At 45.1% G+C, this 23,802-nt stretch overlaps 1 protein-coding gene across 2 annotated transcripts in view; it reads right to left on the bottom strand.

Annotated features, from left to right (window-relative positions):
* Positions 1-13,319, bottom strand: part of ETF1 (eukaryotic translation termination factor 1) — a 36,266-nt gene extending 22,947 nt beyond the window's left edge. Inside the window, exons 1-2 of one of the 2 annotated variants that reach the window (XM_063642784.1) lie at positions 13,205-13,319; positions 12,742-13,044 (exon numbers count right to left, since the gene is read on the bottom strand). Coding sequence is in view for 1 of the 2 variants with exons in the window: in XM_055286096.2 (XP_055142071.1) it covers positions 12,941-13,026 (86 nt within the window). In the remaining variant the exon portion in view is untranslated. Of the gene's footprint in view, positions 1-12,741; positions 13,045-13,204 lie in introns of those variants that run through there. The other variant, XM_055286096.2, reaches the window with a different exon arrangement.
* Positions 13,320-23,802: the final 10,483 nt, after the last annotated feature.

The raw sequence follows: 23,802 nt of genomic DNA, 5'->3' as shown, positions 1-23,802 counted from the left end.
CCCGCCCCAAATCCTTTTAGAGCTTTCTAAAAAAGCAAAATAAAAGAATACATGCTCAGACACAAAAGATCCCTTCTTCCTCCATCCTGACTCAAAAGTTTCCGAATAGGGAGAGGGAGGGTGGTGATGATTTTGGGTGAGACAGTCTCAATTTTGAAATATGAAAGATTCTTTTTTTTTCTCTGAGACAGAGTCTCTCTCTGCCACCCAGGCTAGAGTGCAGTGGGGTGATCTCGGCTCACTGCAGCTTCCGCCTCCTGGATTCAAGCGATTCTTCTGCCTCAGCCTCCCAAGTAGCTGGGATACAGGCGCCCACCACCACACCCAGCTAATTGTTGTATTTTTAGTAGTGATGGGGTTTTGCCATGTTGGCTAGGCTGGTCTCGAACCCCTGATCTCAAATGATCCACCCACCTCAGCCTCCCAAAGTGTTGGGATTACAGGCGTGAGCCACCGTGCCCAGCTGATTCTTCTCTTTGAGACGGAGTCTCGCTCTGTCTCCCAGGCAGGAGTGCAATGGCGCCATCTCTGCTCATTGCAACCTCCGCCTCCCCAGTTCAAGCGATTCTCCTGCCTCAGCCTCCCAAGTAGCTTGGGTTACAGGCACGTGCCACGATGCCTGGCTATTTTTAGTAGAGATGGGGTTTCACCATGTTGGCCAGGCTGGTCTCGAATGCTTGACCTCAAGTGATCTGTCTGCCTTGGCTTCCCAAAGAATTGGGATTACAGGTGTGAGCCACTGTGCCCGGCCTCAAATACAAAAGATTCCAATGCCTCCACAACCTTACCTCCACCCAAGAAGAAGAACCCAGAGCAGTCGTTTGCTACGTTTACCCTATGCTATGGTTTGAAGGTGTCCCCCCAAATTCATGTGTTGGAAACTTAATCCCCAGTGCAACAGTATTGAAAGGTGGGGCATATGGGATGTGTTTAGGTTATGAGGGCTCTGCCCTCATGAATAGATTCATGTTGCTATTTAAAATAAGGTGCAAGACCTGAGAACTACAGTCACATGCGCACACAAAAAAGATAAAATGAGGTGCTTATAGGAGTGGGCCATCTCTCTTTTGTTCTCTTGCCATGAGATGAACAGTGTTCCTCCCCAACAAAGGATGCAGCGTTCAAGGTGCCATCTTAAAAGCAGAGAGCAGGCCCTTACCAGAACACCAATCTGTGGTATTCTGTTATAGCAGCACAAAAACAAAAATCAAAAAACCCCCAAAACCTAAGACAACCTAGCTATAATACAACCATAATGAATCGTGACAGCTCAGAGATACTCAACTTTTACCAGCCCGAACACTCACTCCCCCTCAAGTACTCTGCCATCCAAGTCATCACTTGTAAGTCACGTTAACTACTTTCAGGTTAGGACCAGGAACGTTTTAGACACTGCCTACTATACTCCCTAATTGGGATGTACAGTACATGCTCCCCAAGAAGCTTTCATCCCAGGGTTTGATGGCTGGGTTGTGCCTAGGCTACGGATGACCAAATTTTTCACCACTTCCCTTTTCAAGCTCCCATCTGCGCCTGCCTCACAAAGCTCAATTTAAATCTCAGCCAGATGCCGGGTGCAGTGGTTCACGCCTGTAATCCCAGCACTTTGGGAGGCCAAGGTGTGCGGATCACGAGGTCAGGAGATTGAGACCATCCTGGCTAACACGGTGAAACCCCACCTCTACTAAAAATACCAAAAAATTAGCCGGGCGTGGTGGCGGGCACCTATAGTCCCAGCTACTCGGGAGGCTGAGGCAGGAAAATAGCGTGAACTGGGAGGCGGGGCTTGCAGTGAGCCGAGATCGAGCCACCGCACTCCAAACCTGGGCGACAGAGCGAGACCTGAGCGAGACTCCGACTCAAAAAAATAAATAAATAAAACAAATAAATAAATAAATAAGTCTCAGCCAGATCATTTCTGGGGAAGTCACTAGGCCAGCAGTATTACATGGATACCACCTGAAAATCAATGAGTTCCTCTTCAATTTCTACTCCATTTCCAAAACTGTCATTGTTTTATTCACTGTGTGTTTTCTATTTTTCTTCTCCCAAATTTGCAAAACTAAGTTTAAACTTTTAATCTAAGATAGTCTTTTTGATATGGGGTTAATATGGGAACAGAATAGGAGGAGCCCAGATTCAGGCTCACGTCCAGCTCTATCAGTTAATGGCTGTGTGACCAAAGGCAAACCACACAAATCCCTGTGGGTCTGTTTCTACTTACTTCACAAGATCATGAGGATTCTACAAGATCACATATGTCAAGTGCCTACCTTGGAGAGCAGATAGTAACTGATCACTAAATGGTAATGAGATGGAACTCTAGTTCTTTACTATCGCCTCCCCTCTACCAGTAGTACCAGTTGGAAAGAAGTAGCACAGCCCAACTAGAAATGGAGAGGGGAGAGAAGTAATATCAGATGGGGTTGAAGTCTTGTTTGAATCCTGTTAAGTCCTGAAGTATGAGCTGATTTTTTGCAGCAGATGATGGTCACCTTTATAGGATTACGGGACTTGTGAAATCTTCCACAGAACAAAAGAGCTATACCAAAAATAATATGGCCAGAACACTGGAAACTCTGTAATTTATCATAAGGCAGAACCACAGAAATCCATTCCTTTCTAAAACTTTTGTGGCATGAGTTCAGTATTCTGATATAACCTATGGCCAGTCACTTCACAGGGACCTGATACCCAACTTCTCTTTTCTCTTCCACCAAGTATCAAACAATGAAACACACTGTTTACAGTAAGTGTATATAAGCTTCTTTTTTTTTTTTTTTTGAGACGGAGTCTTGCTGTAACCCAGGCTGGAGTACAGTAGCACCATTTCGACTCACTGCAACCTCCGCCTCCCGGGTTCAAGCAATTCTCCTGACTCAGCCTCCCAAGTAGCTGGGATTACAGGCGCGGACCATCACGCCCGGCTAATTTTTGCATTTTTAGTACGGACAGGGTTTTGCCATGTTGGCCAGACTGGTCTCGAACTCCTGACCTCTCCACCCACCTCAGACTGGTCTCGAACTCCTGACCTCTCCACCCACCTCAGCCTCCCAAAGTGCTGGGATTACAGGCATGAGCCACTGGGCCCAGCCCAAGTGTATATAAGCTTCCTGAGGGCAAAAATCATTTTAGCACATAGTGGTGCTCAAACATTTGAAAAATGAATAAATGGCCAATTCCTACCATCATTTCTATATACTCTTTTTTAAGCAAACACCAGAGATTTATTCTAAACTACCAAATAAAATACCAATAAAAAAATCTGGCTGGGCGCAGTGGCTCACACCTGTAATCCCAGCACTTTGGGACGCCAAGGCAGGCGGATCACGAGGTCAAGAGATCAAGACCATCCTGGCCAACATGGTGAAACCCTGTCTCTACTAAAAATACAAAACTTAGCTGGGTGTGGTGGCGCGTGCCTGTAGTCCCAGTTACTTGGGAGTCTGAGGCCGAAGAATCGCTTGAACCCAGGAGGCAGAGGGTGCAGTGAGCCAAGATCGCACCACTGCACTCCAGCCTGGAGACAAAGCAAGACTCCATCTCAAAAACAAAACAAAACAAAAACCAACAATGAATTGTCAGTCCTTGGAGAGGAACTAATGTGCCTTAAATTGACTAACTGTCCCCAACTTTCACTGCACCTAAAAGCTCAAACCATCATACTATTAGGCGTTTAGCTTAACAAAACCAGCACTAAACAAAACCAATCCTTATGAAGTGTCTTATTTTAATTTTGTTGATCCTCACATTAATGCCACCCCACTCCCGCTGCTACTACCTAATCTATGAGGCAAGTTAGGAGGTGGATGGGGCTGCCTTTTATAAAAGGTTTAGTTAGACTATCAAATTAGGAGGGATGATTCTGTTACCCTTCAAAGGGACTAGGAAAGTTACCTGAAATTAGTTTACGCAATTGACCTTAGAGTCAGATGCTATTACCAAATGGGAGAAATACCAAGACCAGAACTTACTGAGACATTATAGCAACCTCCACCCTAGGGTACAGAATAACTCAGATGTCCAAACATTTTCAGAATAAAGTTCACAAAGGTTCATTTTAGCTTTTTATCCCCCAGAGAACAAAGATTTACTCAGTCATCTAAAACAAAAATGTACACATCTGGTAGAGTGTGTCTACTTTTTCTACAATGATAGGCATTATTAGTCTTAAAAAGAAAAATTAAAAGATCTTCACAAAACCCAGTGGAATATTCCACCAGGAAGCAGCTTTGAAGCTGGAAAATTTCTCTAGTGTTCTTACAACAGGCAAAGCAGGAGACTGCAATCACAACCAGTGTTCGGGATTCACTACTTCACTACTTAGATCTTTCTAATATACGAATGAACTTCTGGGGAGGGATTTTGCAACAAGCTATTTCTCTCTCCACTGATGCTCATCAAGAATAAACATGTTCAGTACCCAAGTTCTTCCTAGGGTGGAAATAGCATGCCTGTTTTCTTTTAAATCTTTGCACCTGAGTCTCAGCACACCCGCTCCTTCTACTAAATTACAAATCTCCATGGACAAGAGTCTTCCCTTCAGAAGGGAATGGGAGACGTCTCTATTCAGCAAAACAAATACTTGCCAAAGAGCAAGGTAGTGTTGTACAAATTAGCACCACAGGCTTTGAAATCAGAAAAGTGAGTACAGAATCTGGCACTGACCCTTACTTTTTTTTTTTCTTCTTGAGACGGAGTCTCGCTCTGTCGCCCAGGCTGGAGTGCAGTGGTGCAATCTCAGCTCACTGCAAGCTCCGCCTCCCGGGTTCACGCCATTCTCCTGCTTCAGCCTCTCCGAGTTGCTGGGACTACAGGCGCCCGCCACCACGCCCAGCTAATTTTTTGTATTTTTAGTAGAGACGGGGTTTCACCGTGGTCTCGATCTCCTGACCTCGTGATCTGCCTGCCTCGGCCTCCCAAAGTGCTGGGATTACAAGCATGAGCCACCGCACCCGGCCCCAATGACCCTTACTGAAGGCTGTGATATTAGACAGCTATTTATTCCCTGTGTGTACTTTAATTTCTTCATCCATGAAATGGCAATAATAGCTTTCCTCCCAGAGCTGTTATAAGTAGGGGTCAAAATGTATGCTACTCATCCTCAGAAAACTAGTTTCTTTTTTTTTTTTTTTTTTTGAGACAGAGTCTCCCTCTATAGCCCAGGCTGGTATTGGCTCACTGCAACTTCCACCTTTTGGGTTCAAGCGATTCTCCTGCCTCAGCCTCCCGAGTAGCTGGGATTACAGGCATGCGCCAACACACCTGGCTAATTTTTGTATTTTTAGTAGAGACAGGGTTTCACCACGTTGGCCAGGCTGGTCTTGAACTCCTTACCTCAGTGATCTACCTGCCAAGACCTCCCAAAGTACTGGGATTACAAGCATGAGCAACTACACCCAGCCAATGTTACCTTTTTCAAAGAAGAAGAAAAAAGCATTATTTCCCCCATGAAGCAGATGGGGAAACTGAAGCCCGTGGATAAATAATTGGCTTTTTTTTTTGAGACAGAGACTGGCTATGTTGCCCAGGGTGGAGTGCAGTGGCACAATCTTGGCTCACTGCAACCTCCTTTAAATAAAAGATGAATTTTGGCCAGGCACGGTGGCTCACGCCTGTAATCCCAGCACTTTGGAAGGCCGAGGGGGGCGGATCACCTGAGGTCAGGAGTTCGAGACTAGCTTTGCCAACATGGCAAAACTCTGTCTCTACTAAAAAATGCAAAAATTAGCCAGGTGTGGTGGTGGGCGCCTGTAATCCCAGATACTCGGGAGGCTGAGGCAGAAGAATCACTTGAACCTTCAAGGTGGAGGTTGCAGTGAGCTGAGATGGCACCACTGCACTCCAGCCTGGGCAAGAGAGCAAGACCATATCAAAAAAAAAAAAAAAATCTGCCAGGCTTGGTGGGACACACCTGTAATCCCAGCTACTCGGGAAGCTGAGGCAGGAGAATCGCTTGAACCTGGGAGGTGGAGGTTGCAGTGAGCTGAGATCGCACCACTGCACTCAAGCCTGGGCGGGAAAGCGAGACTCCGTCTCAAAAAAAAAAAGACCTTAATCATCTGCTTATACTAAATCCCCTTCAACATGTACTGTGTTATTCTGTACTCACTAATATGGAGTTGAAAATGGTTTATATTATCATTCCATGGTTGTGTGGCACATCATGTTTTCATTTTATTACATATTTCTTCCAAAATGTCTAGTGCCCAACTCACAGCAGATGTTTGGTGAAGCCCGTTAGCTTACTAGTTAATAGTAAAAGTGCATTTCTGGCTTCATATTCATATACCCAGATGTGTATTTTGGAGGAAAATCTAGTTTATAAGGTCACAGACATGGCAGGAAAACAAAAAGAACCTTTTATTTTGACTATGATCATTCTTCTAAAGGAGATCTTAGAAGAACAAATGAAAATGTGAAAACAAGAGTACAAACTCAACATGCAGTTATCTGACAAGAACCAGTTGTCAGGCACCTGAAAATGTCAAGTCCTCTGAACCTGAAAGGATTGTGAGAAGAGTAAAGACAGTGGGCAAGGATGTGTGTCAAATGGCATAAGATAAAACCGTATCAGAGGGAGCTTCATCATACTCTCTGAGAACAGTACCCAGTGAGAAACCTCAGACTCTCAATTTCTAACCTGCTGGAGAAAAAAAGCCTGAACCTTCCTAATTCCTTCTCCCCCTCACTAAGATAGCAGGCTGCTGAAGAATTAAAAGACACCTACAGAATGTATCCTAGGAGAAGGTTCTATTCTGAGATCCCTAGAGAATAAGCTGGACTGAGAAGTAATTTCTACTGTCCAGCCTCTTAGTTGAACAGATCCAGCAGTGGGAAGGCAAATTTCTCCTTCCTACTCTTCAAATAGGATCGAAGACCATTTAGCCCTGCTGCAAAGCTGACACTAACTTTTTAAACAATGAAGTACCATCCCAGGACAGGGGGTGGTGCTGTACTGGGCCGACCCTCAATCTCAAGTTCAAAGAAAACAAGCCCTTTGAAGAAAGGGTCCAACTGGTGTGGAGGATTGGAGAGACCTATAACCTACACAGCACTCTGCCTTAAATGATACTCTAATTATGTACTCTTGCTTACCTTGCAGTATGTCCAGAGTAAGCCTTCCTTCCCTGGAAGGGTAAGTATATCTGCTATTACAATAGGAAGTCTGTCAAGACTTGAAATTCAAAGGGAGTAATTGTTCATTAGGTTCACAGTGCATAGAACACCATGCCAGATACGACGGCTGTTAGGACTAGTTCTGAGTTGAAGCAGGCAGCCTACATACTTGGAGGAAACTAAGGACCACCACCACATCCTTTCTAACATATATACTCTGTCCTCTTCCCTTTACCACGTCTTTTCTCTCTCATCTATTTCTCCTCTTTCTTAGTTCGGATCTGTGGCATCTGTATCCTGATCTTTTAATAATACAATTCTCCATTAGGATATCTCTACAGAATCAAGGTATATACAAAAGGAAAGAGCTAACATTACAGAGCACTCTCTATGTGGCAAATGTGGTGTTAGGTATTTTAACCCCTATTATCTCAATTATTACCACCTAATCCAAGATTAATGTCCATAGTTAGACATGTGGAAACCAAAATTTGGAAAGAGTGAGAGGTCTGTAGTTGTTTGTTCTATATTCATCTTCTCACAAAACTTAAAATAGTCTAGTTCTTGACTTTTTTCTCATGTGGTCTTTATTTACTATTATTGTTATTTTTTTTTTTGAGATGAAATCTTGCTCTGTCGCCCAGGCTGGAGTGCTGTGGCGCAATCTCAGCTCACGGCAAACTCCATCTCCCGGGTTCACGCCTTTCTCCTGCCTCAGCCTCCCGAGTAGCTGGGACTACAGGTGCCCGCCACCATGCCTGGCTAGTATTTTTAGTAGAGATGGGGTTTCACTGTGTTAGCCAGGATGGTCTCGATCTCCTGACCTTGTGACCTGCCCAGCTTGGCCTCCCAAAGTGCTGGGATTACAGGTGTGACCCACCGCACCGGGCCCTTATTTTTTATTATTATCATTATCATTTTTTTTTTTTCTGAGACGGAGTTTCACTCTTGTTGCCCAGGCTGGAGTGCAATGGTGCAATCTCGGCTCACTGCAACCTCCACCTCCCAGGTTCAAGCAATTCTACTGCCTCAGCCTCCCTAGTAGCTGAGATTACAGGAATGCGCCACCACGCCTGGCTAATTTTGTATTTTTAGTAGAGACAGGGTTTCCCCATGTTGGTCAGGCTGGTCTTGAACTCCCGACCTCAGGTGATCCACCTGCCTTGGCCTCCCAAAGTGCTGGGATTACAGGCGTGAGCCAGCACGCCCGGCCTGGGCCCCTATTATTTTTGAGACAGAGTTTCACTCTGTTGCCCAGGCCGGAGTGCAGTGGCGGGATCTTGGCTCACTGCAACCTATGCCTCCAAGGTTCAAGCATTTCTCCTGCCTCAGCCTCCTGAGTAGCTGGGATTACAGGTTCAAGCCACCACACCCAGCTCATTTTTGTATTTTTAGTAGAGACAGGGTTTCACCATGTTGGCCAGGCTGGTCTTGAACTCCTGACCTCAAGTGATCCGCCCACCGTGGCCTCCCAAAGTGCTGGGATTACAGGTGTGAGTCAACGTGCCCAGTCCTTATGTGGTCTTTTAATCTGTCTAACAAACAGTTTGGGGGGAGGGAGGCATGGAAAGAGCCAGAATAGAGGACAAAAAAAAGTCGTCTTTATGAGCCTGAACTTTAAATGGTTCAGATATTTGTATCAAAGACCACAATGTATCACTTTGGCTACAACCAGCCCTTCAAGGATAGTGAGGGAAAAAAAAAAAAAGAATGTGAAATTCAGTGCTTTGAGAACATTATTTCCACCACCATTTAGGTGAATATTCTATTAACCAACAATGTTTACTTGGGGAAGGTACTCAAACACATCCAACATACCTTAATTTATTCAAAGTACATAAATTAAGCCATCTGTTCATATTAATTATCTCTAAGATTTAAAACATTAACCTATTCAATGATCTCGCCAAAACATTAACTGTTAAATCTATATAATGTGAGGAATTCAGTGGGGATTCTTTAAAAATGGTTATATTTGGGGGCAGGAACAACTAATTTTATTTTATTTAGAGTTAAGATATCAACAAGTTATTTTTAAGTAAACAGCTTTTAAAATGCCCTAACACTACAGCAGAAGTTTGCAAGCTCACTGACCTTCAAACAAGGGTTATGGTTATGAGGGTTATCTGACCAAATGTTCATTAGATAAGAAACACATAAGGTTTCCTAGTGAAGATAAGTGAAAAGACATTTTAACACCCACAGACACAACCTAACCCAAATTAACACTGCCCATTCCTTTGTCACATTCACCACTGTTCCTAGCTAGGACAGGCTGTAGTTATGATTTTATTAACATTACTTTAAAACTATAAGGTGTCCAACACTATTTCTGAGGCCACCTCTTGCCTGCTCAGAAAACACCAAGAGAAAAAACAACCAATAATTCTCCCCTTTTCCAACATACGTTCACCTGTTTTAGTTCCTTATTCAAGATACCCTCAATCACAGTATTGGTTTATGTATATATTTGTCCTTCATAAGCCAACTGTGGAGCATATACCAGGAGCAATCATGAACAGGAAAGAACTACCATCAACTTTAAGTGGGGCCTATGTCTACCAAAATAATTAACTGGTCGTTTTACTAGCACATACAAACTAACATTTGACCAGGCTTATCCGAAATAAGCATGTTCTACCCAAACTAAAAATCAAGTTTATGTGTGACACTCCTTTCAACTCAGAAGATTAAGTATGATGCTGGTTACAAAACAGAATGCTATCAAGTTCCCCATTTTAGTAATGTGGCCTCTATAAACGCTCTTCTACACACGTGTAACATAAAATAGAATCTGTTATAGCTCAGACTACATTTTAAGGAAATCTAGTTTTGTATTTTCTGAAAATAAAATACACCCAGTGTAGCACATTGGTTTAAGTTCTGAACTCTGCTACATTGTTGCTGTGACATCTTGGACAAATTATCTCTTAGCCTCAGGTGCCTTGTCTACCAAATGGTGGCAATACTTGTGAGGATTAAATGACTTAATAATGTACTGTAGCACAGTCTATAATACAGTATGTGCTTAATAAATTATTTTGCCAACATACTTCCCTTTATTCAGATGTAGTTAGTGAGCCCATTTTGCAGGTGGTTCCTTTTTCAAGCTACATTAAATTTGGGTCATATATCAAGAGATAACCACATAGGATTATCTTAATTTCAAAATCACTCTTATTCTAGCATATTTTAATAACTACTGTTAAAAACCAATCCATGATTCCTATGCCTAGAATTCTACACTGCTAAGGGGAGGAAATGGCTTTTTCATTTCCAAAACAATACTGTTACTCCACCACTAAGTCTCACTATCTTGTCCTAATAACCATGCCTGAAAACCTGTTCCCTCCTGAAAACCAGAGTATCCCCAAAACATCAGCAAATAGATTCATTTTGCCATCCACTTAGTCTTTAAAGCCCATTACAATTCTCCTAAAAATATTTTATCACTAGGTAAAGTAGGAATAACACTTTTCACTGTACCCTATCTATGAAAATCTAGAGTCTGACTTTAACACAAGTTGGCAATGAAAATATTCCCACCTCCAAAAACTGGTATACACTGGGGAATCTTCTGACTCCCTTACCAATACTCAGAGATGGCCAAGATTTTAAATTTCCACGGGATCAAGACGCAACCAAATCCTGATTAAAGGCAAAGTAGGACATGATTATTAACCACAATGTTTAGAGGAAGATCCTCCAGCTATTTTAGACAGCTTAATCATGTCTAAAATATCCAAACTCAACAACTTGAAATACAAGTTGTGTCTTATAACTTCATTTTTAGCATGCTTTAAACTTTACTGAACTTTGCTAAACAAAGAGGTAAAGCCTTCAAAAGCCTTGAAGAGGAGATTAAAAGTTTCTAGTGGCTAGGTAACATGGGTAGAACAAATTTAAGAATGAGTTTCCTTCATCAAGCAGTAGAAAGGAATGCTGTTACTTATTAAGCAATGTCATCTTCAATGTTACTTCATTCAAACAGGCAAATTATAGTCATGATTTAATTTTTTGGACTGTTTCAGAGAATATAATGTATGCAAATTAAAATGTGTGAACCTGCCTGCTAATGAAAGTAGTAAGAACAAATCCACAGGTCACATCCACCTATATACAATACCACAACAGCAATCTATAAAATGCAATACTGGATTGAAGGCTTCAAGTAACAAAACAGAAGATCCTACTGAAACAAAAGAACCTAATTCTTGGTAGTGCAACATAATGGGTCGTGACCTATATTACCCTTTCCGTACAGTATTCTCACATTTTGGGAATAACTGGTCACTCTACTATATGGCACAAGTTCCTGTAAGATTATTAAGAAGGTCTGGATATTCTATTAAATTCAAAGAAAAACCTAAGGACTAAAAAATAAGCTGCTGTCTTCGATTCACATTAAACTAACGTTTCTCCAGTAAATCGAAGGAGTGAGCATAAGCCCAAGTCATTGAATGGGGCCAAACTTTGAGAAGCCTCATTCCAAACAGAACTGTCCCTAATTTATTAAGAACAAAACACTAGCAAAACCAACCTGTGAACTGGGCCTTCAGTACAGTTAAGCACATCCTGTTTCATAAAACAGTAATGATGAAGAGCTTGGAGGGGCTGTCATTCTAAAATTGCAAATCTACCCATAAATGACAATCCTTGTGCTGAAATCAACTTTTCACATGGCCTGAGGCAGGCCATTCTACTAGTCTAAGAATGCTCAGACATACAAGTATGTAATAATGTTCCAAACACTTTTTTTGGGGGGGGGGGGCACTTCCTGTAAATAAAAAGTTTCTATGACTGGGAAAGGAACAAAATAAAGTGATAAAGGAAACAGGAATACCTCTGGCACACCTTCCTCAAACGAACAACATTAAAAAAAAAGAAAACACACACACACAGCTAATTTTAATCTAGCCTACTCTCCCCACAATGAACACACCTACGGTTTCTTATTAAAATGTACAAGACTCAAAGGCCATTTAATTCAATTCTGAATCTCACTCAACAAGCATCAAGTACATCAGGCGCCTCTCTACAGCGATATCCCCACAAGTTTCAGAGAAATGCCAGCAGGGACTCTGTAGTTACGATTCCTATCAAACGGCCCCCTAATCCGTATTTCTCCTGGACATACACATGCAGATTCATTAACCAAAACCTACCCAGCACCCCTCACATCGCGCATACGTTGGCATTTTCCGCTTATAGGTGGGTCCTGGAACAGCTAAAACCAGGAAGCTCCGGGGTAATTAGAGGACTTGGGAGAAGTCATCTTGGGACAGGTGGAAGACCCAGAGAAATCAGGAATCAAAAAGAAGCTGTCCCCGGCCACCTCTGCTTCCCGTCCCATCCAAACTTCACCCACCCGGGTCTCAGAAGCCCAGGAGGGAGAGGCCATTTTAATGAGGCCTGGCTGAGGAACGAAAGGAGAAGAGGAAATTGGGGAAGGGCCTTGGGAAAGGCCGAGCACTTTGCCACAATAGCACCCGAGTCGGGTGGCAGCACCTGGAGCCCGAAGAGGGAGGACCTGGACTTAAGTGCCCGAGAGCTGCAAAAGTAGCGGTGGCCTACCACGAAGGAGGCCAAGTGATCTAAACCCGGGGAGCGCGGGCCCCTTACCCCCATGCGGGGAAAGGACCCCTTCTCGGGCCAACCGCGCCGACCCTCGCCCCTGGGTCAGGGGCTACTACCCAGAGATCCAGAAGGCGGGAGTTGGCTAGTGCCTGGTTCTCCTCATCCGGCCATGCGGCGCGGGGGCGTCCATCCTGAGGGGTCCGGGAACCAAGAGGGCACGGAGGGTGCCGGACGCGGCGCTCACCCGCGGGCCGCCTCCAAGCTCTTAATGAGCTTCTTGATCTTCCAGATCTCCACGTTCCTGTCGGCAGCACTGGGGTCGTCCGCCATCTTCTCGCCTCCTCCTCCCTAGAGCGGCCCGGCGGGGCCCGGAGACACCAAGACCACAGAGTTAGCGCCGCCGCTGGGGCAGAGCGGCCCCCTTCCTCGCCACCCCCCAGAGGCCCTCTCCTCCCGTCCGGCGCAGCTCGCCACAGAGGTCGCCGGCCTTTCCCTCCCCGTGCCTTACCTAAGGGCCCAGTCCTGGGCGGCAGCGGCTGCTCCTCCCCGGCGGCGGCTCCGCGGCGGCGGCGGCTCTGACGTAGGACACCGGCTCCCTCTCTCCAGGCAGCTGCATGTGTTGCAATCCGCTCACATGGGGCCTGTGACATCACTTCCTCCGCCAGGGGCGGAGTGGAGGGCGGCAGGCGGAAGGGAGGGGGCCGGTGCGAGTGAGGAGAAACTCTGCGTCCGCCGCGACTTCTCATTGGCTCTCTGCCCCGTAGCCTACAATGAGCCCGCCGATTGGCCGCAGCTGGGTCCGCGCCGCCTTGTGAGGTAGAGGCTGGGGGGTGGGAGGTGCCACCTTTCTTCCGGCCCGGCAAGGCGAGAGGAGGAAGCGGGCGGAAGCCGGTGGCTCTCGCGTGTTTACTGAGAGCCCCCGTCAGGCTTGAATGGGGGTGGCTCTTAAAGAGAGAGGACCGGGGTCGTCGTCTTTTCAGTCCCTTCTCCTTGAATAGGGTGGACATCTGAGGCTTTGCGACTCGAAGCTAGGCACTTGGGCCCGACGCGCGGTTTGAACGGTGCTTGAGAAGCCGCGAAGAAGCGCGTCGCGCTCTGCGGCTTCTTCGCTGACGAAGTGCTGCGGTCTGCGTGCGTCATGGCTGCGCGGAATGGTGTGGAGGAGTCCTGGCCAGTAGGTCTGGATGAGGAGCCTGCCTCCGGGCGGTCCGGGACCCTCATCTGCAGGGGCGAAAGAGGCCTGTTTTTTCTCGCCCCAGAGCTAGGACGGGCTCACTTTGGACTTAGAACTTTATGGGGTGGAAGACAGCGGGGGCTGCCTGGGCTTGGAGACCTGAGGTATCAGACCCCATGTATGGTTTGGCCTGAGCCGTTGAGAATGGAGGTGGAGAGAGTTGAAACAAAACGGGCATCCACATACGGTTAGAACTTTAGCTTTTGGAGTTAGGATTTTTAGGTGGCTACTTTGTCCCCCCTCATCTCGTCTGGGTTCAAATATTGAGCCCAGACCGTGTGCTGGACCGTGTTTTCCTGGGGATACAGAGGTGAACCAAACAGATGACAGTACTTACCCTCATGGAGCTTATAGTCGATTGGGTTTCTAACCGTTTGTGATTTTATACTTTTTGTAATAAAATAATTACACAAATGCTTAAGTACTTCAGGGTGCTCTGAGAGTGTATGGCGGAGACCCAACTCTGAATTGAGACCCAAAGGATGAGTAAGAGTTTGTCAGGAGGAAGCAGAACACAACTGAGAACTACAGAAATGCCAGTGTGCTAGCACAAGGTCAGGGACGGGGAGAGTGGTTTGAGGGAGCAGCAGGGGAAGAGATCATGTAGGGCCTTTTAAGCCAGATTCAGAAGTTTGGTTTCTTTCAAGAATAGTGGGTAGTTTAAAGGGTTTAGAGCTCTGGTTTGGACTGGAGAGAGCACAGGAGAAGCCCAGAGACCATTTTGGCTGCTTCATTATCATGTGAGAGAGAATTTTCGCTTACACTAGGGTGGTGACAGTGCAGATAGAAGTGAATGAAGGGCCTGGTGCAGTGGCCCACGGCTGTAATCCCAGCACTTTGGGAGGCCAAAGGGGAGGATCGCTTGAGCCCAGGAGTTTGCGAGCAGCCTGGGCAACATGGCAAGATTCCGTCTTTACAAAAAGTACAAAAAATTAGCCTGTTTTGGGAGGCTGAGGTGGGAGGAACCCTTGAGCCCAGGAATTCGAGGCTGCAGTGAGCTGAGATCACACCACTGCACGCCAGCCTGGGTGACAGAGCGAGACTTTGTCTCAAGGAAAAAAAAAAAGGTGAATAGGACTGGATGATGGATTGGATGAGGAAAATCAAGAATGGTTCCCAGAGTACTGATATGGTGACATTTACTGAGGTGGGAAAGGTGAGGAGCAGGTGTTGGGGGGATGATTGAGAATTTCATCTTGGGCCTGTTAAGTTTGAGACTGCTTATGAGACATGTAAGTAGGGATGTCAGTCATGGGCTTTCATTTGTATGGTTTTTGAATACTTTTTGCATGTGTTATAAACTTTGTCCACACTTTGAAGATGGGGGTATGGCCTCCATTTCATACATGGGGAAACTGAGGCAAAGAAAAGTGAAAGGGACCTGCTCAGAGTCCCACAGCTAGTTTATGGCTTCCCGACTCCATTTTTGGTGTCCAGTGTATTATACAGTGACCCCTTTATCTGTATTTTCATAGGGTGGGTACATGGTCATACTTCTGTCCCCCAGGAAATGAATCTCAGGTTGGAACCTCTTCTTTGGGTTCCATTTTGTAGTTTTTGGCATATGTTCGTTTGTTGTATAGTATTGTACTGTTGTGTGTGTGTCATTCACTGTGTTTAGTAGTGAACGGAGGGGTCTTCTTAGTCATAAACACTACTTACTGACTAGGAATCAACTGTGTCCAAGGTGTTCCTTCATTCCTCTTGCCCTAGTTCCTCCTTTCTATATTAGATTGCCCTACTCTACCCTTCCTGTTCTTTTTTTTTCTTTTTTTTTTTTTTAAAGATAAAGTCTCCCTCTGTCGCCGAGGCTGGAGTGCAGCGGCACGATCTTGGCTCACTGCAACCTCCACCTCCCGGGTTCAAGCGATTCTCCTGCGGCAGCCTCCTGAGTAGCTGGTACTACAGGCGGGTGCCACCATGCCCAGCTAATTTTTTGTATTTTTAGTAGAGTCGGGGTTTCACCGTGTTAGCCAGGATGGTCTTGATCTCCTGACCTTGTGATCCGCCTGCCTCGGCCTCCCAAAGTGCTGGGATTACAGGCGTGAACCACCAAGCCCAGCCAATTTTTTTATTTTTTTATTTTTTATTTTTTATTTTTAGCAGAGACAGGGTTTCACCATGTTGGCCAGGCTGGTCTTGAATTCCTGACCTCAGGTGATCCGCCTGCTTCCGCTTCCCAAAGTGCTGGGATTACAGGCGTGAGCCACCACACCTGGCCTCCTCTTCGTTTTGATGTTTGTGTTTACAGCATTGCTTCAGGTCCATGCTTGAAGGCTTTCTTCTGTGTGATTCAGGCTGAAGTAAGCATGACGACATCCCAAGTAGGATTGCTGTTTGTCAGCCTCTGAATTCTTAAAACTTATTTCTTAGACAGTTGCAGGCCCAGGTAGCCCCAAAAGCTCCTTGCCTAGTTGCTGCAAATTCACCATCTCTGCATTTAGAATTAGAAATCAGTGCATTAGAGGCAAAGGCTGGGATAGCTATCTATGTGAAGAGATTTGGGATGTATGGAGCACGGATGGTAGTGCCTGCATCAAGGCTTTTTAAATGAGACCATGATTCATTGTTGAGGAGGAATGTTCTGTGATATAAAAGTGATACAGATTTTTCAAACTGCTAAATGGTGAGAACAGAACATATAACCTCTCTAGGCACACAGATTCTCTGAAAAATAAAGGAATTGTTCTTTATGATCTCAGAACTTCCTCCTCAGCTCAAACATTATGTAACAAAGTTAAATATTGGGGTATAGGTGATGTTCCTACCTAACTAGGTGGGAGTAGGCGAGTAAGTTTTTGTTTCATTTTGTTTTTTGAGGCAGGGTCTCACTGTTGCCCAGGCTGGAGTACAGTGGTGCGATAATGACTCACTGCAACGTCGACCCTAGGACTTAAGCGATCCTTCCACCTCAGCCTCCCTAGTAGCTGGGACCACAGGCGCAGGCCATGATGCCTGGCTAATTTTTGCATTTTTAGTAGAGATGGGGTTTCACCATGTTGCCCAGGCTGATCTCGAACTCCTGACCCCATGTGACCCACCTGCCTCAGCCTCCCAAAGTGTTGGGATTACAGGCCTGTTACAAGTTTTGATGTTGAAAGCACAAATAAGTCTTTGTGCTTAGAGAGACCTGGTCTCTACAAAAACAAGAAAAAAAAAAAAAAATCAGCCAGGCACAGCAGCATGTGCCCCTTGTCCTAGCTACTGAGGAGGCTGTGGCAGGAAGATCATTGGAGCCCAGGAGTTTGAGGTTGCAGTGAGCTATGATCACTGCACTCCAGCCTGGGTGACAGAGCAAGACCCTTTCTCAAAAAAAAAAAGCTACAGAATGAGGTTGTTGGTTACTAATGTGAAGATAAGTTTAAGAGTAACGAAGATAGACCACGCACAGTGACTGATGACTGTAATCCTAAGACCTTGAGAGGCCAAAGCAGGAGGATTGCTTGAACTCAGGAGTTGGAGTACAGCCTGAGCAACCTAGTGAGACCTCAACTATATTACAAATTTAAAAAAAATTTAGCTGGGCTTGGTGGTGCACACCTGTAGTCCCTAGCTACTCAGGAGGATCACTGGAGTTCAGAAAAAAAAAAAAAGAGTAGCCAAGATGAAGGCAGGGAAGGGATGGTTGTGGTAAGATTTGCTAAAGGGCTACCTTTGACTCTTCTGGAAGTCAGTGTGGTTGTTAGAGGAAAGTTTTCTTTTCTTTTGATACGTAGTCTCTCTCTGTCACCCAGGCTAGAGTCAGTGGTGCAATCTCAGTTTACTGCAACCTCCGCCTCCCGGGTTCAAGGGAGTGATTCTCCTGCCTCAGCCTCCTGAGACGCTAGGACTAGAGGCACACACCACCACACCCGGCTAATTTTTGTATTTTTAGTAGAGACGGCGGGGTTTCACCATATGGGCCAGGCTGGTCTTGAACTCCTGACCTTGTGATCCACCTGCCTTGGCCTCCCAAAGTTCTGGGATTACAGGTGTGAGCCACTGCATCCGGCCAAGGATATCTTATAAGTTAAAGTAAATGAAGACCTAAGCTGTAGTAGTACAACATAAAATAAGATTTAAGGTTTTTATAAATTGACCTAGGACAAGTTGTTTATGGAGTGCAGTGTGTGTGAAAGAGACTTGGAATGGGCAAGTGTAAGGTATACTTTGTTCCCCTGTGGACACCTAGTGGTGAAATGTAATTCTTCAGTTGAAGGGGGGACTGCAGCTAAGGAATGACAGTTTCCTCTCTAGAGGATCAGACATCTTTACATGAATTTGTAGTCTTGTTGAATTAAGCACATACTGGCCATTGATGCTTTACTCTGTAATGATTTCCTCCTTTAAGAAAATAAGGCCCACGGAGAACTAAAACTTAACGTTTTTCTCATTCAGTATTAAAAAAGGTGTGTGTGTGTGTGTGTGTGTGTGTGTGTGAGTGTGTGTGACAGAATACCTGTTCTAGGGAGAGCTCATTAGCTGGGGTCTACCTCTAGCATGTAAGAGAGTATTTATAGGGAGAGCCTGAATCCTGCCCTTGGCCCACCTGAAGAGGCAAGTGCTTAATGTTGCCAGTTGCCAGTGGTGCCTTGTTTGACTCAATAGAGACACTTGTAGAATAGCTAGACAAATGTTAATCTTTTAGTTCAATTCCATAAATATTTATTGCATGCCACTTTTTTGGTCCAGCACTGGGACAAGTGCTGAAAATTTTTAGATGTAATTCAGTCCTTATATTTATGGTCTTTTGTGGGGGTGCAGAGGAGACATAAGGATGTTAAACAAGTAAGATAACAGATAAAATAAATAGTTGTTTCTTGGACTGAAGCAGAAATGAACAAGGTGAGCCCAGAACATCTTGTTATATCAGTAAGCAAAGAAAGTAACATAGACTACTGGGGTTTTGTCAAAACGACTTAGCCAACAGGAATAGGCTCTCAGGCCAAGGTTAGAACAATTTGAGTATCACTAAGAAAGGTTGCAATGAAGTGAAACACAAAAATAAGTCGAAATCCATGAGTTCACAATGACACCCAAGAAACCTAATTTCCCCACTTTTGATTATGGAACTAACTAATTGTGAAAACTAGTAAATTAAGGAAAAGAGCTGAACATTTAACTGGTCTTCCCTTATGTATAGGTACATTGCAGTGTAACTTGGTACTTGTTAAAAGGGGAATTTTCTCACTATAGAGGTATTCCAACTAAAAATGAAAAGACAAGTAAAATAATATACCTTTAATGAAATTAGAGATCTAGGTAATGATCATCAGTGGCTACTAACGTGACAAAAGAGCCAACCGAAATTATGTTTGGAATTCATGTAATATTTTAAATTCTCATGGAAATACATATCACCTGTTGTAGAAAAGTGAAACAGGCTGGGCGAAAGGCTTATGCTTGTAATCCCAGTGCTTTGGGAGGCCAAGGTGGGAAGATCACTTGGCTCAAGGAGTTTGAGACCAGCCCGAACAATATACTTAGCAAGAGTGCCATTTCTACAAAAATCATTTTAAATTGGCTGTGTGTGTGGTGGCGAGCACCTGTAGTCCTAGCTGTTTGGGAGGGTGAGGCAGGAGGATTGCTTGAGCTCAGGAGTTTGAGGTTACAGTGAGCTATGATAGCACCACCACACTCCAGCCTGGGGAACAGAGTGAGATCCTATGTCAAAAAAACTGAACTTGAATTGGATTAAATGGGATGAAGGAATACGTTAAATTACATCACAGGGAAGCAATTAGTAACATCTAGAATGTAGGAGACGCTATGGGACCAGTGGTCCAGTTTCTAAACTAAATTGCAAAGGGGAAAAAAGGCAGGGAAGCCTAAATTGAAAGGAACTTGGGACATGTCAAACAATGTGGGTGTGACCCTTGGTTCCTGACTCAGATCAACTTTAAAGTTATGAGACTATTGGGAAAAGCATATTCTTGTTTGCTATAAAGATGTTAAAAGGTGTGACAATTATATATATATATATATATATATTTTTTTTTTTTTTTTTTTTTGAGACGGAGTCTCGCACTCTTACCCAGGCAGGAGTGCAGTGGCGCGATCTCAGTTCACTGCAAGCTCCGCCTCCCGGGTTCACGCCATTCTCCTGCCTCAGCCTCCCGAGTAGCTGGGACTATAGGCGCCCGCCACCACGCCCGGCTAATTTTTTGTATTTTTAGTAGAGACGGGGTTTCACCATGTTAGCCAGGATGGTCTCAATCTCCTGACCTTGTGATCCACCCGCCTCTGCCTCCCAAAGTGCTGGGATTACAGGCATGAGCCACCGAGCCTGGCCGACAATGATATATTTTGCAGTATAATCCATTTAGAAGTATATACTTTGAGTCGGCCAGGCGCGGTGGCTCACGCCTCTAATCCCAGCACTTTGGGAGGCCGAGGTGGGTGGATCATGAGGTCAGGAGATTGAGACCATTCTGGCTAACACAATGAAACCCGTCTCTACTAAAAAACACACACACACACAAAAAAAATTAGCCGGGCATGGTGGCGGGCGCCTGTAGTCACAGCTACTTGGGAGGCTGAGGCAGGAGAATGGCGTGAACCCGGGAGGCGGAGCTTGCAGTGAGCTGAGATTGTGCAACTGCATTCCAGCCTGGGCAACAGAGCAAGACTCCGTCTCAAAAAAAAAAAAAAGTATATACTTTGAGTCAAATTATGAATTCTAAAATTTGCTTCAAAATAATCCAGAAGGTAGGGAAAAATGTAATAGAAGAGATGAAGGCCAGGCATGGTGGGAGGCTGAGGTGGACGGATGACTTGAGCTCAAGAGTTTGAGACCAGCCTGGCCAACATGGCAAAACCCTGTCTCTACTAAAAATAAAATTAACCGGGTGTGGTGGTACATGCCTGTAACCCCAGCTAATACTCGGGAAGCTGAGGCAGGAGAATCGCTTGAACCCAGGAGGCAGAGGTTACAGTGAGCTGAGATTGTGCCACTGCACTCCAGTCTCGGTGACAGAGCAAGACTCCATCTCAAAGAAGAACAAAGAACAAAAAGATGAAGTTGCTAAATGGAACATTAAATAGTTAAAAAATAAGAGCGTAGGGACGGGTGTGGTGGCTCATGCCTATAATCCCAGCACTTTGGGAGGCCGAGGTGTGCGGATCGCCTGAGCTCAGGAGTTCGACACCAGCCTAGGCAACACAGTAAAACCCCGTCTCTACTAAAAATACAAACAATCTGCTGGGCTTGGCAGCATGTGCCTGTAGTCCCAGCTACTTGGGAGGCTGAGGCAGGAGAATCGCTTGAACCCGGGAGGCGGAGGATGCAGTGAGCCGAGATCGTGCCACTGCACTTCAGCCTGGGCAACAAAGTGAGACTTCAGCTCAAAAAAAAAAAAAAAGCGTAAGAATTTGAGTGAAATGATCTGTGTGAGCTGAGTGGGGAAGGTATACCAAGGAGGTGGATGGTAGACCAAGGATGCTAAATAAATGCACAGGATTGAGAGGATGGCAAATGGCAAAGGGATGACCGGTATGGTATGACTTGAAGCCATTTAAGCTAGTAAATTTCCCATATAATGGTTAACCCTCTTTGGGACAGACTCCAAAGAACCAGTGAAAGCAATGGACTATTTTCCTAAAAATAATCAATACTCACAATCTTGCACTTTATAATCAGTCCCTTATGGACTCCCCACCCCACAACCCCATCACCTTTGACCCTAATCTTCACTTTCTCAGTCAGGGGCTTCAACAATCTGTTTAAAAGCCTGTGAGTTTGGTGGAACATTTTACTTTCCCATTCCTGATTGCAGGGCTGATGCCTACATTAAAGGCTGGTTTGATGTTCAGCTGCAGTCTTTAGTGTCAAGACAGATTACCTGACCTGCTGTAGCAGAAATGGCTCTAATAGATTTAACTGTAAGAAATTGCTGATATTCAATTGTGTATCTACTCAAATGCCTGTTTCAGCAATTCTGTAATTGCTAAAGCACAGGTCCTGCATGCTGTTCAGAGTGCTGTAGGTCGCCCTATAGCTCCTTTATCTGTTCCCAGGGCTTTCACTTATTTTGTATTCTGATACTAGAGATGGGGAAAGGGAGAAGACAAAGCCCTTACAAAGTGGTCTTATGAGCCGGGTACAGCGGCTCATGCCTGTAATCCCAGCACTTAGGAGGCCAAGGCGGCTGATCACGGGGTCAGGAGTTCGAGACCAGCCTGACCAACATGGTGAAACCCCGTCTCTACTAAAAATTCAAAACTTAGCCGGGTGTGGTGGCACGCACCTGTAATCCCAGCTACTCAGGAGGCTGAGGCAGGAAAATTGCTTGAATCCGGGAGGCGGAGGCTGCAGTGAGCTGAGATCATGCCACTGCACTCCAGCCTGGGTGACAGTGTGAGACGGTCTCAAAACAAAAAAACCTGGCCTTATGACTGGAGAAGAGAATAGAGTTGCAATGGTATCTGAAATGGTGAAGGGTCTCTTGAATATTGGTTATTTCCAAAATTTGAATTGTTTCTTCATACCCAATCTTCTCATGCAGTTTGTAAGAACTTGCTTTTATTTCTGCTGCTTCATCTTGCTGTAGTCACTACTATAAATGTTATGTGGATCAAAGAAATCGAATGTCTTGATCTCCCTGAGAATTGACACATTATGTACACATGTATGTAGCATTTCTACTGATAATGTATACCTCACTCAACACAGTCAGGCTGGGCACCGTGTCTCATGCTTGTAATCCCACTAATTTGGGAGGCTGAGGTGGGAAGATTGCTTGAGGTCAGGAGTGTGAGACCCTGTCTCTACCAAAAAAAAAAAAAAAAAAAAAGCCTGGCATGGTAGCGTGCACCTGTAGTCCTAACTACTTGGCAGGCTGAGGCAGGAGGATTGCTTGAACCCAGGAGTTCGAGGTTGCAGTGAGCTATGAATGCACCACTGCACTATAGCCTGGGTGACAGCAAGACCCTGTCTCAAAACACAACATAAAAAAAGGAGGCCAGGTGTGATGGATCACCTGAGGTCAGGAGCTTGAGACCCAGCCTAGCCAACATGGCAAAACCCTGTCTCTTCTGAAAATACAAAAATTAGACCGGGCACGGTGACTCAAGCCTGTAATCCCAGCACTTTGGGAGGCCGAGGGGAGTGGATCACCTGAGGTCAGAAGTTCAAGACCAGCCTGGACAACATGGTGAAACCCCGCCTCTATAAAAAATTCAAAATTAGCTGGGTGTGGTGGCAGCCTGCCTGTAATCCCAGCTACTAGGGAGGCTGAGGCAGGAGGATTGGCTTGAACCTGGGAGGTGGAGGTTGCAGTGAGCTGAGATTGCACCACTGCACTCCAGCCTGGGCAACAGGAGACGGTCTCAAAAAAAAAAAAAAAAAATTAGCTGGGTGTGGTGGTGCGCACCTGTAGTCCCAGCTACTCAAGAGGCTGAGGTGGGAGAATTACTTGAACCCAGGGGGCAGAAGTTGAGGTTGCAGTGAGCTGAGATCACACCACTGCAATCCAGCCTGGGCAACAGAGCAAGACTCCATCTCAAAACAAGAACCAAAAAAACACAAAAAACCAAAAACAGGAAGTTGGTGTAAGAGGGATACCGTAAGTTCTTCTTGGGACCTAAGCAAGTGCTTACAATCACAAAAGGGAGGCTCTACTAAAGAATAAAACCATTTCTTTTTACCTTTTGTGATAGTTAATTTTATGTGTCAATTTGGCCATTGATGCCATTTAACTGGTTAAACATTTGTCTCTCTCCAGAAGAGATTAGTATTGAATTGGAGATTGCTCTGCTTTGATGTGAGTGGACATCATCTAATCAGTTAAGGGCCTATATAGAACTGCCAGAGCTAAGACATCCATATTCTTCTAACCTCAGACTAGGACACCATTGTGTTCCTGGTCACTGAAATTTTAGCCCAACAGCTTTCC

The sequence above is a fragment of the Symphalangus syndactylus genome, chromosome 7, assembly GCF_028878055.3.
Source record: "Symphalangus syndactylus isolate Jambi chromosome 7, NHGRI_mSymSyn1-v2.1_pri, whole genome shotgun sequence".
Classification (NCBI taxonomy): Eukaryota; Metazoa; Chordata; class Mammalia; order Primates; family Hylobatidae; genus Symphalangus; species Symphalangus syndactylus.
The sequence above is the reverse complement of the archived record's forward strand: the minus strand, read 5'-3'. Positions and strand labels throughout refer to the sequence as shown.